Source organism: Guillardia theta (assembly GCF_000315625.1).
Source record: "Guillardia theta CCMP2712 unplaced genomic scaffold GUITHscaffold_4, whole genome shotgun sequence".
NCBI lineage: Eukaryota > Cryptophyceae > Pyrenomonadales > Geminigeraceae > Guillardia > Guillardia theta.
In genome coordinates this window covers 354,373-371,416 of record NW_005434670.1, presented here as the reverse complement: position 1 = coordinate 371,416, position 17,044 = coordinate 354,373, and the positions used below count along the sequence as shown (strand labels likewise).

Below are 17,044 nucleotides of genomic sequence, written 5' to 3'. Positions count from 1 at the left end.
CCGCTAAGGAGCAGAAGGAGGAAACTGAGGATGAGGTAGAGAAGATGAGCAGAAAGAACAAACAGGAGCAGGTCAGAAGAGCCACCGTGACAAAACCCTTCAGTCCTCTTCCCTTGATAGGTTACCGCGTGGGCTCAGGCTGCGACCTCTCAAGCCGCAAGTTCAACATCCACGCCCGGCAGGGCTCACTGAGGTGCCAGGAGGCTGCGCCGTGACCGGACTACGGGATCATATGACCCATCCTTATTTAGTAACACCGTGGCACAGCGGCAGCGGCAGCCTTGTCCCCCGGCCCCGACAAGCGGCGGGCTAAAGTCTCGCCCTTGATTGAAATTGGTGGCAGACAACTGAGAGATCAACCCGCTTGAACTGTAGAGAGAGCCTCGGAAATCAGTGACTTCAGTCAGACCCGGTAGCCTGTAGACATCATCATTTGACCGGGCCCGGCGGCGCCGCCGCGGCCCCGGACTGAGCCTGCCGTACCCCGTCACGGTGCCAGTGCCCCTCACGAGAGATGAGGCACCTTTCACTCAAAGTTAAAGTTCACTCCGAACTCGGAGAAAAGCCCGACTTTCACTTAACTTTGAGTAAAGAAACAGCGCCGAGAACCAACTTGAACCGGACGGCCCGGCGGTCGGAACCGGCGGGCCTCATCCTGCCACATGCCGACTCCAGTTTCGTGATTTCAAGATTCCGTTACGCGCGCAGTTACGGTTAGCCTCGTATGGCAGGAAGATACGCCAACGTGGAGGAGGAAGTTGAAGGTGATGAAGAGGGGAGGAGGAGAGCTGATGAGCACGAGAAGCGATGAAAGGATATGAGAGAGTTGTATCTGTGAGGGTCTGACTAGTGCTCAGAGGTGCTAGAAAACGACGATGATGGTGAGTTTGAAGAGCACGAAGAAGGTAGAGCATGTCATGATTCTTGCTGAGGTGAACATGCCCTCTTCTTGCTCACGTTACATTGAAGGTCTGGAACTTGACGGGTTATCAGACGAGGAGGGGGATATCTCGTTTGTCAGGTGAGTCTCTGCCATGCTACAAGAGTTTAACTTCTCGCTCCTGACAGCGTTGGAGGCGACAATGAAGAGGACGACAAGTTTGATCTGATTGTGGGTGCTCTGGAAGACATAATTATGGGTTGGTCTTGCAACTGTCAATGTGAAGATGCGCAAGTGACAATTCTTCAGATGACGAATTTCATGATCTACAGAGAAAATTTGCTGTAAAGGCTCCTTGTCACTACGACGGTTTCTGAATGTATTTTCCAGAATGAACACAGCGCTGTTTTTGAAGATACCGATGAAAACAAGATCATTTACACTGAGCTCTTCGGCAAATATGTGCGATCGACCCTTCGTTTTCATTCAGATCTTGACTAGTTGCTTCACAGACTGAACTGATCGAAGGCTTTCTCGACGCACGATTGAAAGCAACCATCCCTGATTTCTCCATGCACGACTTCATGGAGTTGTTGATGTAGCCTAGTTGATCTTTCTCTGCACAGTGTAACAGATCCCCCCAGCGCGAGGGAGGAAGAGATGCGATCAAGTGACGTCTTCGACGTGTTGGTGAAGCCTCTTCCTCCCTTGGGGCCGACCTCGTCTGTTCTCACATTCTCTCGACCAGGTCAGCTGCGCGGACTTCACAACTTTCAAGGAGTTGATGCTTGCGCACAAGACGGAGATGAATGGTGTGGGGCCACAGCTCAAATTGGATGTAAGGCCGGTCTCCTTCTTCTCAGACGAGCAGGTGCCTCATCCTCGTGTTTCCTCCCGTCGTCGTCGCGCCCGTTTCATCACCTCCCTCCCTCGTCCGTCTTCCCTCCTCTGACTCGGATGCAGCTTGACGGCGAGGAGATGCCGGACCTCAACTTGTGCATCACTCCTGTCAGTCTGGACGAGTCTCTATCCTTGCAAGCGTGACACGTTTGGCAGCTGAGACCCAAGGGGAGTTCTTTCCTCCAGTAGTCGCGACGCGACCGTCCTCCCCTCCGATCACACATGTCTTCTCGAGGAGTCGTGTGACAAGAGGTGTCTCGCGTGTCGGTATAGAAGCCGCCGGCTCTTGTAATTCTCAACCTTAGAGAGAAAATCCGTTGCCATGTGAAGCTCCCCCTGCATTTTCACAAGACCCCGCAGTCAACTATCCTTGGCGCCTTCCTGTCAACGAGATCGCTCGTCAATCTCAACGACATCCGGAACTTGACAACTCACCTAGCCCTTGCCATCAGCTGGAGAGTTTTCCTGCCGCTCTGATGACGACATGTCAGTCTCAGTTGACAGAAGACATGAGTCGTTTCCTCCATCCTCCCAATGACCGCTTGATTCAGCAGCAAGCGCTGCCTGCCAGCATAGGCTCAGCTGAATTGCAGGGCAACTGAAGTATTTTACTTCCAGGAGGACGGGGAGTCGCTCACGCGGATGATGTCGAATCTTGACATGCCATGACCTGATGGTACTCACGAGTCACGGCATCGCAGTCCTCTCCTCAGGTTCTTCTCTGCCTCTCCCTCCCTCTCACCAGGGCCTCCAACAGGGATGGTCAAGACTGTCACGTCACTCGCCATCGACGGTTCAGACCTGCAGTTGTAGCATCATGAGGGCCAAGATGCAAAAGGTAGAGATGGAAGAGGAGGACGAGGAGGACGAGGAGGACGAGGAGGCAGAGGACACGGGGCTCGAAATACCGGCAGAATGTGACGGAAACGAAACTTTTGGCATTGCCGATGAGGTTGAGCACGTCTTCAAGAGTCGCAGCTGAGCAGTCCTCCTCCCCGACCCTCACAACCGAGTCCCCCGGCAAGATGTTTCCGCTCCTCTCCGCATTGCTGCCGGGAGAAACCTGGAAAGCAGCAAGTCAGCAGGAGGAGGGCAGTCTGTCCGACAGCTACCTCAGCGACGAACACTCCTTGACCGCTCGGCTCCTCCTCAAGGATGAGACCGAGAGGCTTCTGCAGTTGTGTTGAGATGAGATTGCGCCCTGCCAGCCTCATGTGAGCCTCCTTCAGGGCCTCCTCCTCAACTGCCCCCTAGCACTCTTCCTTCCCCACAAATCCTACTTTCTGTTTCTTCTCCAACTTCCTCCTCCGACGTCTTCACTCAGCTGTCTTGCTATCTGCCTTTCTGTGTAAGCCTGCTGCTCTTTTGTGACTTTGAGTTCCTCTACATGTGTGCTGGCGCTGCCATATTTCAAAGATACAAGATATCGTCCTCGCAAGCTTCCTCGCGTCTCATCCGCACCAGCATCGTCTTCCTCATCAGGTGCATCAGCGTTGACAAGATCTACTTCCATGCCATAATAGTATCCCCCGCCCTGCCCCAATCCACGAGTCACAGGCGGCAACGAGGAGGAGGAGGTCGACAGGGCCAGGGCATTTGTGACGGCAGGTGACGAGGTCCTGGGGCTCGGCGATCTTCTCCTTCCCGAAGACGTTCTTTCCCTTCCTTTGCAGACATGCGACCACTGCACTTCCCGTCATGCTCCTTTCTTCCTCCTCCCCTGTCGTTGAGCGGACCTTGTAGTTGCCCGTCCCTTCCACATACTGCGGGCCATACTCAAACTGGCAGTTCTGATAGGAAAGCAGAGGGTCGATGATCCTGAACAATACCATCATTGAAGCTTCTCTCACTTTCATCGCTCACCTCTTTTCTCCACTCATAAGTGCTCGGAAGTTCTCAGTTGTCCTGTACGTCCTTCAGTGTCAAGCTCGACGATAGGCAGCACCTCACTTGGGCAAGAAGTCTTGCGACACCTGAACAAGCAAACAGCGTCACGTTGGGATGGCGACAGCGCAAGGCAGTGGAAAACCTTGAAAGTCATGCGCCCAGCTGGTTTCTCGTCCACTACAACATCAAAGAACACTTTGAAGTCTGTCAACAAACCCTTCTCGTCACCGTCACGAAAATCTTGACAGGCATCGACATCACTTACCTGCTCTCCACGAAGAACAAGCCCGTGCTCCTCCCCTCGCTCCTGCTCTTCCCAGCGCAAGTGATGGACATCTGAAGGCGCTCGCAACTTCTGCTGTCAACATCATCGCCGCTAGGACCAGCCATGTCGCTCCCCGACACGACGCCATTGCCAGTTTACACCCCCTTTTAACAGCCCGCCTCAGATTCATCAGCACAAACTGCAGCAGCCAGGAGTCGGACTCCCACGATTCCGTCAATGATCGGATGGCGCCCGCCGGGCCCCGCGGCGGTAGCCAGTCCCCGGGTTGGACAGCCTCAGTCTACTGTAACTGACGGTGACTGAGAGAACTGAAAGAGCCCCGGGCCCGCCGGTCTTTCGGATGCATATATAGAGAAGTTCAATTATACACTTAAAGCGATACTAGTCAATTCATCATACGGTCGTGTTCACGTTTGCCCGGCTTGGCTTATCGTCTAGTCGTCGTTCTGCGCATCCATGTCGGGATCGTTGGAGCTGTCATTTTCACTGCAAGTTGGAATCAAACATCATCAGAACGAGCAGACCCGCTCACCTGTCATCCTTGAGGTCTGACGCGCCGTCCAGCTTATCAAACACTTTCCTATACGACAGTTTCTTGTATCGTGGCAGATTGCTGACAGCTTCAGTGCCATAGTGGCGCTTGACGACCTCTTCGAAGGCCGGGTCGAAGCTGTAAAGGAAGTTGCTCTCCGAGATGGGCTCCCCTTGCTTCACAAGACCCAGACTCCTCGCCGTCTCCTCCACAAGGTTCATTACCTGACACGCTTTTGACACTATCCCCTTCATCTTGATGTTTCTCAGTTCCTTGGAGTACTGCGGATCTGCCAGGCGCTTGAGGGGACCGAGCCGGCGAGAAACTCCGTCGACGACGATGTCCTGACCCAGGTGCCACCTCTCCCACAAGGCCTTGCAGTTGACGTTGGACGGGAATCTGAACTTTTGAGGGATGATATGATACGATCCGTTCCACAGGAAGAGGTCACCGGCAAAAGAGTTGCTAATGAAGAGCTCGTGCACTCCTGAATTCTTCTCTTCAGTGTCCAGCTGGTACTTGGCCTCACTGAACGCCTGGACGGACCCGGCAAGGTTGTCGCATCGAGCATTGACAGTCGCAACCAGATCATCCGTGATCGCCTTCTTGAAGCTGTCAATCTCGTCGCGATTGGAGCCCTCCGGATTCAACTTTTCAATCCTCGAGTTCAACGTACGCAAGATGTCCTCATGCAGTCCGATTCGAAGCTTCGCTACCTCGTCGCCAATCACCGACTTCAGATCCTGTACACCTGAAGACTTCTTGATAGGCATCTTGATATCTCTCTTGGCCCGAACATTCGCAGCATGATCACGAGGAACGCCAGTCGCTTTCACACCGCAGTCAGAGCACATGCCATGACAGAGGACAACTTCTCTCTGAAAGTCTGCGAGCTTCGGGAGGGTGCTTGTGCCGAACACACCGAAAACTGGAGCTTTCCATACAGGATGTTGTGCTGGAAACCATGATTGCAAGGTTTTTAAGTGGAAGATGATGTTGGCGAGGAAGACCGGGATACACCGTTTGAAACTATCGGGACACGTATGATAGCCCACCATGAAGCGTTCGAAACCGACACTCTCGATCTCCTCGTAGCCTTTCAGAGTGAAATGTGGAGACAGGACGTCAAAGTCAGGAGATTTCATATCCATTCCAGCGAGGATTCTTCCACAAAGCTGATCGCCATCGGGCGATGGGGTCGCCGCCGACTGGTTATCCACTGAGGGTGCTTCCCCGGTCCAATTCGCCCTGCGGTTAATGTCTTGGGAAGGAGGTCCTCCCTTTGATCTGAACAGGAAGCTCACCGCGCTTTTCTTGAGAAGGTTAGCACCTTGAAGTAACCACATCGTCACTCTTCAGCGAATAAGATGGCTTCTCTCACCTAGCTCCCGCCACTCGTCCGCTTGCAGCTCTGCCTGCGGAATGGTTCCCTGAACGATGAATCCGAACCTCTGCTTCTGTTCGGAGCCGAGGAAGAAGTTGTTACCTTCCCAGTATCTGTGGTGGGTGAAGGCGTATAGGGCAAGCGCCAAAATGGGACAAGTTTCCGGGCTAAACGGAGTGGCAAACACACTGACAGTCCTTGTGGTCACAGCTCCTGGATTTGAATTTGAGCTTTCCTCATGACCTTCATCAACCGGCTCGATGATGGTCAGCTTGAGAGAATCTCCAACCCAGTCGAAATGGTCGAGATTGAGGCCGTCAAGACAACTGCTGCTGCAACAACAATTCCACATCAAAGTTGCTGCCACATGCCCGAACAGCCCGTTCGACCCAAGCTCTGCACCCCTCTCTTCGGATCCCAATGTAATAATCTTCTTGCAAAGTTCTATATATCTGTGTGAGCTCAACGAACTCTTCATTAGTTTGGATTTTGATCTGCGATCCGCTTTGTACTCTAGCAACCCATGTTCTTCAAGGATACCATCAATGCTTGCATCCAGAGTCTTGTTGGAATCCTCGAGTCCTCTTGCTGTGAAAGGAACATTTTGCTCTCTATAATAAAATTTAAGTGCTTTCTTGTATCCTTGTAAGGTCGCTACGGATATGCTCTGAAGCGATTCACCATCCTCCCCTACCTCATCGTCTTTGCCCTCGCTCGCTTCCACATTCGAATCTCCCTTTTTCCTTTTTTTCCGAGGATGCGACCTACCCTCTGCGAGATGATCGAACAAAGCCTGGATGCACGGCCAAGAGAGCGGCAATTTCAGCTGTCCCTTCTCATCCAATGCAGAGGCGAATTCAGCATCGCCGTCGGATTTCGATCGCTCGCTGAAAAACCTGGCAACCTTCTGGATCTTATACATGTAGATCTTTTCAGTGTTGAAGTTCTTCTTTCGCATCTTCTTCTGTGAAGACGCTGAGCTCTCATGCTCCTTCGCGCGCAGCAGCCGCAGCGGAACATCATCCTCCCTACCTTCCGCCATTTCACCGTTGCTGCCGCCGCGGAAACGGGTGAACAAGATTAAATGAGTTTCGCCGGATATTCAATCACGAAATTTTGAAAACGCCGGGGCTGGTCAACCGGGCCCCGGGCCCCGGGCCCCGGGCCCCGGGCCTTTCTTCATTGCCGTGCGGCACTCAGTGACTATCCTCGTTACTTATGAGGAAGGTCACAACGACAAGGGCGCAACTGACAGAATACTGGGGTAGGGGTGGTGTCTCGCAGGGGTGATTCATAGTCAATTCATAGTTATATGAAGGGGTAGTCAAAGTACGGGGAGGGTAGTTACCGAATGGTGATCACGTGACTTCTACCGGCTGTTTTTTAGTCAAGTATATTGCAAGAGTACTAGGTGGGTCCGGCAACTCTGGGGATGGGAACGAGGAGGAGAGAAAGGGCGAGAGGGGGAGGGAGGGAGAGGGAGAGGGAGAGGGAGGGGGGGGGGGGGGGGCAAGAGGGAGAGAGGGAGAGAGAGGAAAATGAACAAACTTGAAAAGGTCCCTTGAAGTCAGAATGTGCTTGAGAGGACATAGGAGACATGGGAAGGCGTCAGGGGACAAAGATCATGGATTGGCATTATCTCATAGAGATGTTATGGCGCGCAGACACTGAATCCAGGTTGACGATCCATGATGTGGATAGCGCTAGGGATGTGTATAAGAACCTGGATGTAGGCAGAATCTGTATCGAATGAGAGTCTCTTTGGGTCGATCATAGTCAGGAGAGTCGATGATTGACAGGAGATGAATCAGGGCATAGCGGCAGTGAGAGAGAGCCTTGCAGTACCAGTACCAGAAGAAGAAGACCTAATGAGATTGGGGAATGCAATGAATTTTCTTGACGCTGGTCGAGAACAAAGCATGTAGGACTGTCTTGCCAAGATTGTTTTGCATGGCCAGAGCTGGCTATGGAGTTGGGAGATGGGGCAAACAATGAATTGAGACTGTTATGCTGAGCTGATATCACAGGCAACTGGATTGAGAATGAAGACTCGGTATACCAGCGACGTGTGCATAATGAGCGGGAGCGAGCAGCAGCTGCTGCAGTGGGGGTCAGCACGATAGCCTTGTCATGTGTTGTTGGTGTCAAGATGTCAGGAGAGATCAAAGAACCAGAACTATGAGTGGCTCAAGTTTTACCTTGCTGCTGCTTTTCTTCGCTGCCTTCCTCTCCGTCCCCTGTGATACGAACCCCTGTGAATCGATCTCTTGGCCCAGTGTTCAGTGCACAGGTAGTTCCAATCTGGTCCCCAATCGGATTGCTCCCCTCCCCTCCCCTCCCTTCCCCTCCTCTCTTACTCTGATTTCTTTGAGTCTTTCTCTCCTTGTCCCCTTCATCACCCTGAACATCATCTGAGCAGAACCTTCGGGCCCTCGAACGGATGTTTGTCAGTCAGTTACCAGTTCACCATTGGAGGCAACTGAAACTAGTTAAGATGTTGGTACAACCTCTGACTGGAAGGCAGGTTACGAGGGACCAGCGTTGCGTTCGATGCTTTGATGAGGGAGGATCCAGGTTTGTCCCGCTCTTGTGCCCTGCAAGGTACCTCGTCTCTTCCCGAGCCCGTGAACCCGGTGATAGTATGCTTTTTTGTCAGCACTGGCCCGAAACTGCAACTTAAGGTCGGTTCCGTTGACTTCTTGTCAGTGGGTGAAGGCGCAAATGACGTTTGAAATGTAGCGAATCCATGATGACGTGCGAGAAGAGGTTGTACCGAGTGCTACTAGCTTCTTCCTTGACGTTCCTGCGAGAGGTTATGCTTTGCGAACTAACATGGGAACTTTGACGCGGGCTCCTCTACAGAGACGAAAGTTGTAAAGCTTGCAGTGGGAGAGTTCGGTGCCGAAGTGTACATGAATGTTGCTCTTCATTTCACACCACGTATGATGGTGATCCGATCTTGATGCGCCTGATGGGAACGATGGCAGATGAGGACGTCACGAATTCAGTGGATGGGGCGAAGGATGTTGGAGCTCGTTCAAGAGCTGAAGCTCTTGTCACTCGCACAAGTGAGGACGTAGGGGCTGAGCATCGCAATCAGACGGGGACCCAAGTTGAGGCCTCGCCAGCTGCAGTGGATTTGAACAGTGAGCAGCTATCAAGCACGTCAAGTCAGATCCTGAGTTCAAAAGATGAGATACGCGAGGGGTGCTGGTACCTCCGACGGTCCTTGGCTCCGATGACGCAGGCGGGTTCATCGATCTTCGAGTACAAAGTGGAGGGGACGGGGGCAGTCAACCTGCCGCAGCTCTCGCGAGAGGATCTCTACCTGAGGGTCGAGGCAGGAGGTCAAAGTCAGCATGTCAGAGTGGAGGCAGCCATCTCGCAGGCACAGAGATGCTTGTCTGCCAAGAGTTCTCTCTGATCTCTGTCGCTCAGGTGACGTCGCTGCCCCTAGAGGGGCTGGACGTTTCCTTCACGCAAGGGTCTCACGTCATGCTCTCCTTCCAGGTACATCCTGTCGCTCCTGTTTCCTTTCACGCTCCCTCTCACGCTCCTTTCAGCCGTCGCAAGGCTTCGACGCTGCCGTCATCTTCTTGAGCTTGACGTGTCTAGACGGTGCTAGCCCAACGGTGAAGGTGTGGAGCAACATCAACGAGAGAGCGACAGAGGCGAACGCGAGGTATCAGGAGACCATCTCCAATCAGTCCTCCAACGGGCTGCAGACCTCCTCTACCTTGATGCTGCATCGCCTGGGACACTCACTCGCAACGTGGACGCTGATAAGCGACGCGAACGCTACCTGCCGCGTACTCCCTGTCTCCGCCTGCTCGAATCCTGTGTCCCTCGACAAAACTTTCAACTTCCAGCTGAGCTCCCGAGTCCAGCTCTTCTCCTTCAAGCCGCAGAGCGGGCTTGCAGGCCAGGCTTTCGTCCAGCTGATGCCGAGCACGTCTGACATCAGCTCAGTGCGGACGTACAGCTCGTGGCAGAGTCTGTCGGCTGCAGTGCAGATCGCGAGCTACTCTACCATCAACAAGCAGACCCGAATTTGGCCGCTCTCCAAGTGGGGATACACTGCGGATGGAGTAGCAGGGCTACAAGTAGAGGTTGACGCCTGGGACCCGGACACTTCAGTGTATGTGGAGGTGAGAATGATTGGAGACTCGGTTCCCAACGACAAGTTTTCTATGGTGATCTATCATCTCGGCTCGGTTTTCGAGCTCTGGAAGGTGACGTCCCTTGCACTTGTTTTCAACCTGATGGCCCTGCAGTGGTGGTTCGGAGGAACCGCTTTTGCCATCTTCGTCTTTTGTTTCTTTCGCTGTATGTTCTGCAAGTGGATCCACGGAAGGATGCAAGGGAGTCTCCTCAACCGCGAGCAGGTTGGAAGACGAGGAGCTGGAAATGTGCTGACACATCAGTAGGGCGTGCAAGCCATCGGATCTCACAGAGTCATAAGGTCAGGAGAAGAGATAACGACCTCCAAGGCGCCTCCTACCCGCATGCTGAGGGTGTCCAACGTCTTGTACAGGAGGCTAGAAGGCGAGGACGATGCCTTTTCTCGCATCTTCTGACATGGTGCAGGAACCCGAGGCAACATCGCAAGCTGCGTCAACGCCAACGTTGTGTTCGTAGCCAGCCAAGAGACGAGGAAGGAGGATCGGAGCTCGCATGAGGCACTGACGTCAACGGGGGAGGAGCAAGGTAAAAGAGTAGTAAGCTCGAGTCGTGCTGGTATCAGCTCAAGAGGCTCCCAGGTGAAGGTGAAGAAGCTACTGACTCGCTCTGCTGTGTCTGTCTGGATCACGCAAGTGACGCTATCCTCCTCGAGTGCGGCCATGGTAAGCTTCTCGATCATCGTCTCCTCCTCCTCCTCCTTGCTCAAGTCATTCTCCCATCCTCCCTTGTCAGGGTTCCCCTACCCTTCACCACCATCATCCCAATTCTTCTCATTTCCTTCCTCGCCTAAACCTCAACAGGTGGCGTCTGTGTCGCCTGCGCTACTGCCATCTGGGATCTCGGACCTGCACGTCGCCATTGCCCAATGTGTCGAGAGGTCTTCCCTCCCTCCTGCCTTCACCTCCTCAGCTCACCTCCAGGCCTTCATCGGCGTCATGCGGATAGAGCGAGAGGAGGAATGCGACGTGGAGGAAAGTGATGAGGCAGCGAGCGAGGGTGAATGACTGGAGCTGCAGGTCCGGGTTGTTCGCTATGCCCTTTCTCATCCCCTCGTGTCGACATGACAGTGGAGTGATCGTGATGTTGTTCGATGTCATCAGTCCTCGTACTGTCACTTTGATAACGGCAGCAGCGTTGCAAATGCACAATGTACAGAGCGCGATGAATTGCTGGCTGTCTTGAACACTGTATGCTCTTTCTACCACCAATAATTTTTTCCCTCGTGACATCAAGGTCGCGTGTTGTAAACATAGTAAATCAATCTTTTCCGTGAAAACTTCATTGATCAACTTGCAACTTGGCACTGCAAGGTATGGTATGGGATCAAGGCATTGGATTCGTATCACGAGAATCAGCTTACGTTACATTTGTTCGTATAGCAAACCACCAGACATATAGAAACTAGAGATATCATAACAGGTGACCTCAAATAAGTTTGTACGTCAGTCAAAGGTTGGCAATCTTGTGTGGATCGCTCGTTCGTAGACGACTTTGGCAGCCCAGAATCTCCTCGCCTCTACCGCCTGCATGCTCGACCTTTTGAGTTCTTGTTGTCTGCAAGATGGCCCTTGCGAATTGCTGGCCTCTGGTTGCCTCTCGCTTGCAAAATGATGGGTCTGATCCTCAACGAATTTCAAACTTTTCAGTGGTCGTTCTTTGCTGGCATCCTTTGAAACTGTAGGAGCATGCCATTCTTTTCTTTCATCATCGTTTGCCTTGTTGTTTTTGTCCACCTTTTCTTCGACAACTCTCTTGGTCATCTTTTCAACCTTGTCGCCATGTCTGCGATCAACCTACAAATCAATTCAGTGCACTCAATCATTCGGCTCTTCGCCCATTTCAAACTACGTCATCATCAAAAACGCCCTCATCCTTTCATCCTTGCAAATATCTCTATCATCCTCTCTTTCGTGGTCTTAAAAGCATCGTCCATTACATACCGGGGGCATCAAATCACTTTTTTGGTGAACGCTGTCGATGATAGTTCCCAAGGGATCACATTCGATCTCCGGTGTTCTTGTCTGAACAAGTGACGAAGAGCTGGAACAGCTTGTTGTTTCCAGGGGACTTCCTACCTCCGTATTTACAAGCGTTGCTTTCTCCCCCATCATCCTACTATTGTCATACTTCCTGCATGTAGTGGTGGTGCTCGTGGGCTCGTGACTGTGAACGAGTCTCATTTTCTCCCATCCGACGGACTGACTAGTAGTGGTGGGTTTCATCTTGCACTTCAGGTGAGAGACCTTGTAACTGTCAAGACTCTCCGTGGATCGCAAGCCATCCGCGTGGCATCCGGACGCGTTAGAACAAGTGGAGCAGTACCATGAAGTAATAGTCGAAGGGTAAGATCGAATGCTCACGATGTTGACTCCGCATGAGATGCATCTCCGCGAGCTCTTGTACTTAGCGAGACATCGTTTACAGGCATGCTGGCTCCCCATTTGAAAGTTGGTCGAGAATCTTGCCCCACATTCTTGACAACGGATGTCGCCAACGCTTGTCGATCGCCCCGAATTTCCGTGCATGATCACACTACCACCGCACCACAATATCTTTCACTTCTGTCCTTCTCTCAACCTTTACTGGGCTCTTTTCGTCTTTGCTCGCCGTTTCAGTTCTGATGCTGCCTTCGGGTCCCAGCGCCAGTTGTACTGTGGTCCTATTATATTCTTTTCAGTGATGCCTTGTCCAATGTAAGATTTTCTTCGGTTTAAACTTCGTGTGATAGATTCCCTGATCCTTCTTGCAGCACCTCCCCTCTCTGCTCTCCAAGCCCTGCCTTCACGTTTCCTCCTCCTCCTTCCACTGCTTGCCCTTCATGCCTTCGCCCGCCCCTCCGTTGTCCGTGCTTGCGCTGACCTACTCTTTGGGACGGTTGGTGGGGGCTAAAATAATACACACGGGGTGGGTACCTGGTGCGAATTATGTAGATAAAAGGAGGGGCTTGTGGAGGGTCAGAGGTAGGGGTGGGGGTTCGATCGGCGTCGGAGGCCGCAGAAGTAAGGGGGTTCTTACATCAGAGGGTGGTAGGGGTACCCCCCCCACCCCACCCACCTCCTACATGATCAACCTGCGCTGCACCTGGCAATTTTCAAGTATCCGAAGCACCCCTTGTCCTGATCACCCCTGGGATGTTGGGAAAATGACCCCTCCTCCCAGAATTAGATATTATACCCTCTTCCCCACACATACCCAATCACCCGCAAACCTGCAGAGACACTGCGTACTGCTTTTTAACTTAACTTTGAGTAAAGCCAGAGAAAGCAGATGCAGTCATTCGGAATGCAAAACCGTGCCAGACGAGCAGGCGCCGAATTGACCAGCAACCAGACCGTAACATGTCACAAGAGACATCTCAAGGAAGAATGATTGATACCTGCCATTGAAGAATGGTCGATGTGGTGCGGTGATAGAGTGAGAGCCTGACAATAAACTTGCCCTGCCGGCAACTTGGCTTCCATCAGTGAGGGTGAACGTAACAGCCGTGGGTAGGGCCGTAACGGCAGAGCGGCTCAGACTGTGTCAGGAGCCAGAGCTCGCAGTGACAAGACGAGCCGAGTCCTCACGGTCCACCACGTTGCCTGTAACAGCCATCGCAACGGCCCTGCGGATCGAGCTCTCTCGCCCGTACACACCTGTAGGCGTAGAACAGAGCTATAAACGCTTCTCTCACAGGCTCCAGCCAGGCCTCGTCACTTGCGAACGGCGGCCTTAGCCGCTCACCATGACGTGCATGCTGCCTTGTATCATACGGCCATCGCTAGCGGCAGTGCTGGACTGTGCTGCCGCACGAGGACCGACACCATCCCTTCAAGAGGAAGGTAAGGGATCACACAAGGCCCGATGAGGTTGTGAGGGTCTCTATGTTTATTGATCCGCATACACGCCTATACTACATACCAAGCCTCTCCCCCTCCCTCCGCTCGCTTTACACAGAAGAGAAGAGCCCTGCCCGGCTCGGCATCCTGCCCTGGGTACTCTCGTGTCCCTCGTTCTAGATCCCCACCTGAGGGCGGTACAGCATCCGTCCCTGGCGTTGCACCTTCCCTCCCTCGCCCCGCGGGCGCAGTCCTCGTGATGCTTGCTCTCCCCGTCTACGCCTCGGCTTGGCCTGCATCGCCTGGCTGACTCCTCCTCCTTTTCCTCCTCCTTTTCCTCCTCTGCGTGCTTGTTCGCCATGATCCTTGTCTCCATCGCCTCCCAGTCTTGGAGGAACGCCATGTCGCTGTGATGAGCCTGGAGGAGCGAGAAGTCGCAGACGAGGTTGGTGCTGCTGCTGACGGGGCTCACGCAGGGCGAGGAGCCCCATAGCTCGACGAACTTGGGCGCTCATATCGGTTGGTGTCATGCTGTCGTTGCTCGAAATGTATGCTCCACAGCAGCCAAGCTTCCTCCTTTTATGTGCCTGGGAGCTCCACTCACTCCGGTACCCCCACCCCTGGGGGAATCAGGGCAGCCTTACACCCCTGGAAAGTAGGACAATGTCCCGGGTCTTGCCCTATCAGTCACTACCCCACCTGTCTTAAGGTCTCTTCCCACTTCCGGCGTGGACTTTCGGGCGCATCTGGTGGTAAACATCGTCACGTCGGGCGTGACGGGCTAAAGGCCCGGGGCTGAGCCTCATCCAGTTAAACGGCAACCATGGCGAAGCCGTGGACCCGGCCCCCGCCTCTCACCACCGGTCCGATCCCTATCCCCGCACTATGAGAGTACCCGTGGCTCAGAGAGGGCCGTGACGGGACTCTCCAGTCACAAAGTTGGGGAACGGGACTCCCCTGATCTCGAGGATTGACTTTAGGCTGGCACGGACACCGGTTGCTTACGGCTGGATCGACCAAAGGGTGAGCTTAGGGGTTGTCGTGAAACACACTTGAACTCTTTTCAAACCATCGGATCGTCAGCGAGAGTCAAAGCTTCAACGGCCGGGCATCCGACTTAACTTTGAGTAAAGATTGTCCGATCCCATAATCTGTTTACTATGATGCGATCAATACTGATCGGTTTTCCCTCGGCACCGTGCCTGAATCAAGTGACAGGTTCCGAAGTTCCAATCATCAAGCCGGCACAGCCTGAGTGACAGGCCGCGGGCAGCCAACTTGCCCGTGACTCAGGCTGCTGGCAGCTAACTTCAGTGCCCGTGAAACCGTACCGTCACCCCCTCGTACAGTGATATGAGCTGAGAGTCAACAGGCTCGTAGACGTTTGAGTCAAGTTACCGACTGAGACAGAGCAATCCGGGTGGCTTACCCCATGTCTGATATCAAGTTGTGGCCGACACTCGGAGCAGAACTCCAAAGCTCACTGACACTGGGCTGTGTCAGGAGCCAGAGCTCGCAGTGACAAGACGAGCCAAGTCCTCACGGTCCACCACGTTGCCTGTAACAGCCATCGCAACGGCCCTGCGGATCGAGCTCTCTCGCCCGTACACACCTGTAGGCGTAGAACAGAGCTATAAACGCTTCTCTCACAGGCTCCAGCCAGGCCTCGTCACTTGCGAACGGCGGCCTTAGCCGCTCACCGTGACGTGCATGCTGCCTTGTATCATACGGCCATCGCTAGCGGCAGTGCTGGACTGTGCTGCCGCACGAGGACCGACACCATCCCTTCAAGAGGAAGGTAAGGGATCACACAAGGCCCGATGAGGTTGTGAGGGTCTCTATGTTTATTGATCCGCATACACGCCTATACTACATACCAAGCCTCTCCCCCTCCCTCCGCTCGCTTTACACAGAAGAGAAGAGCCCTGCCCGGCTCGGCATCCTGCCCTGGGTACTCTCGTGTCCCTCGTTCTAGATCCCCACCTGGGGGCGGTACAGCATCCGTCCCTGGCGTTGCACCTTCCCTCCCTCGCCCCGCGGGCGCAGTCCTCGTGATGCTTGCTCTCCCCGTCTACGCCTCGGCTTGGCCTGCATCGCCTGGCTGACTCCTCCTCCTTTTCCTCCTCCTTTTCCTCCTCTGCGTGCTTGTTCGCCATGGTCCTTGTCTCCATCGCCTCCCAGTCTTGGAGGAACGCCATGTCGCTGTGATGAGCCTGGAGGAGCGAGAAGTCGCAGACGAGGTTGGTGCTGCTGCTGACGGGGCTCACGCAGGGCGAGGAGCCCCATAGCTCGACGAAGGCGCTCATATCGGTTGGTGTCATGCTGTCGTTGCTCGAAATGTATGCTCCACAGCAGCCAAGCTTCCTCCTTTTATGTGCCTGGGAGCTCCACTCACTCCGGTACCCCCACCCCTGGGGGAATCAGGGCAGCCTTACACCCCTGGAAAGTAGGACAATGTCCCGGGTCTTGCCCTATCAGTCACTACCCCACCTGTCTTAAGGTCTCTTCCCACTTCCGGCGTGGACTTTCGGGCGCATCTGGTGGTAAACATCGTCACGTCGGGCGTGACGGGCTAAAGGCCCGGGGCTGAGCCTCATCCAGTTAAACGGCAACCATGGCGAAGCCGTGGACCCGGCCCCCGCCTCTCACCACCGGTCCGATCCCTATCCCCGCACTATGAGAGTACCCGTGGCTCAGAGAGGGCCGTGACGGGACTCTCCAGTCACAAAGTTGGGGAACGGGACTCCCCTGATCTCGAGGATTGACTTTAGGCTGGCACGGACACCGGTTGCTTACGGCTGGATCGACCAAAGGGTGAGCTTAGGGGTTGTCGTGAAACACACTTGAACTCTTTTCAAACCATCGGATCGTCAGCGAGAGTCAAAGCTTCAACGGCCGGGCATCCGACTTAACTTTGAGTAAAGATTGTCCGATCCCATAATCTGTTTACTATGATGCGATCAATACTGATCGGTTTTCCCTCGGCACCGTGCCTGAATCAAGTGACAGGTTCCGAAGTTCCAATCATCAAGCCGGCACAGCCTGAGTGACAGGCCGCGGGCAGCCAACTTGCCCGTGACTCAGGCTGCTGGCAGCTAACTTCAGTGCCCGTGAAACCGTACCGTCACCCCCTCGTACAGTGATATGAGCTGAGAGTCAACAGGCTCGTAGACGT

General features: G+C 53.8%; 5 protein-coding genes across 5 annotated transcripts; 2 read left to right on the top strand and 3 right to left on the bottom strand.

Moving 5' to 3' along the window:
- Positions 1–724: 724 nt before the first annotated feature.
- On the top strand, positions 725–1,924 carry GUITHDRAFT_100262 (hypothetical protein; the record flags this gene model as incomplete). The annotated part of the gene is made up of 10 exons (XM_005840934.1): positions 725–764; positions 858–905; positions 970–1,021; positions 1,069–1,139; positions 1,190–1,249; positions 1,296–1,342; positions 1,393–1,478; positions 1,525–1,570; positions 1,629–1,718; positions 1,844–1,924. The coding sequence occupies 10 exons, from the start codon at positions 725–727 to the stop codon at positions 1,922–1,924; spliced, it is 621 nt and encodes a 206-aa protein (XP_005840991.1).
- Positions 1,925–2,043: 119 nt separating this feature from the next.
- Positions 2,044–4,089, bottom strand: GUITHDRAFT_150119 (hypothetical protein). Its single transcript, XM_005840933.1, has 12 exons — positions 3,933–4,089; positions 3,810–3,871; positions 3,731–3,753; positions 3,644–3,685; positions 3,364–3,598; positions 3,242–3,314; positions 2,893–2,981; positions 2,689–2,843; positions 2,523–2,581; positions 2,393–2,450; positions 2,216–2,344; positions 2,044–2,161 (listed from the first exon to the last, which is right to left on the bottom strand). The coding sequence occupies exons 1-12, from the start codon at positions 4,078–4,080 to the stop codon at positions 2,125–2,127; spliced, it is 1,110 nt and encodes a 369-aa protein (XP_005840990.1). The 5' UTR covers positions 4,081–4,089; the 3' UTR covers positions 2,044–2,124.
- Positions 4,090–4,296: 207 nt separating this feature from the next.
- Positions 4,297–6,911, bottom strand: GUITHDRAFT_160772 (hypothetical protein; the record flags this gene model as incomplete). Its single annotated transcript, XM_005840932.1, has 3 exons — positions 4,297–4,439; positions 4,486–5,314; positions 5,867–6,911. The coding sequence occupies 3 exons, from the start codon at positions 6,909–6,911 to the stop codon at positions 4,388–4,390; spliced, it is 1,926 nt and encodes a 641-aa protein (XP_005840989.1). The 3' UTR covers positions 4,297–4,387.
- Positions 6,912–8,047: 1,136 nt separating this feature from the next.
- Positions 8,048–10,446, top strand: GUITHDRAFT_132432 (hypothetical protein; the record flags this gene model as incomplete). The annotated part of the gene is made up of 12 exons (XM_005840931.1): positions 8,048–8,159; positions 8,289–8,319; positions 8,394–8,443; positions 8,471–8,550; positions 8,634–8,681; positions 8,749–8,817; positions 8,857–8,937; positions 9,024–9,230; positions 9,308–9,379; positions 9,433–10,101; positions 10,144–10,254; positions 10,297–10,446. 12 exons carry the CDS (start codon positions 8,048–8,050, stop codon positions 10,444–10,446), a joined length of 1,680 nt encoding a protein of 559 aa, XP_005840988.1.
- A 4,865-nt stretch (positions 10,447–15,311) lies between these two features.
- GUITHDRAFT_100258 (hypothetical protein) lies at positions 15,312–16,190 on the bottom strand (the record flags this gene model as incomplete). Its single annotated transcript, XM_005840930.1, has 4 exons — positions 15,312–15,358; positions 15,413–15,481; positions 15,599–15,654; positions 15,853–16,190. 4 exons carry the CDS (start codon positions 16,188–16,190, stop codon positions 15,312–15,314), a joined length of 510 nt encoding a protein of 169 aa, XP_005840987.1.
- Between the last annotated feature and the right edge of the window lie 854 nt (positions 16,191–17,044).

Excerpts from the sequence above, each read along its gene's own strand:
- GUITHDRAFT_150119 (XM_005840933.1), bottom strand. The coding sequence starts at position 4,080 with ATGGCGTCGTGTCGGGGAGCGACATGGCTGGTCCTAGCGGCGATGATG. Across the intron at positions 3,754-3,809 it reads CTGGGCGCATGACTTTCAAG|GTGTCGCAAGACTTCTTGCC; the intron begins GTTTTCCACTGC and ends TTGCTTGTTCAG. Across the intron at positions 2,345-2,392 it reads GACTCCCCGTCCTCCTGGAA|GCAGCGCTTGCTGCTGAATC; the intron begins GTAAAATACTTC and ends CTATGCTGGCAG.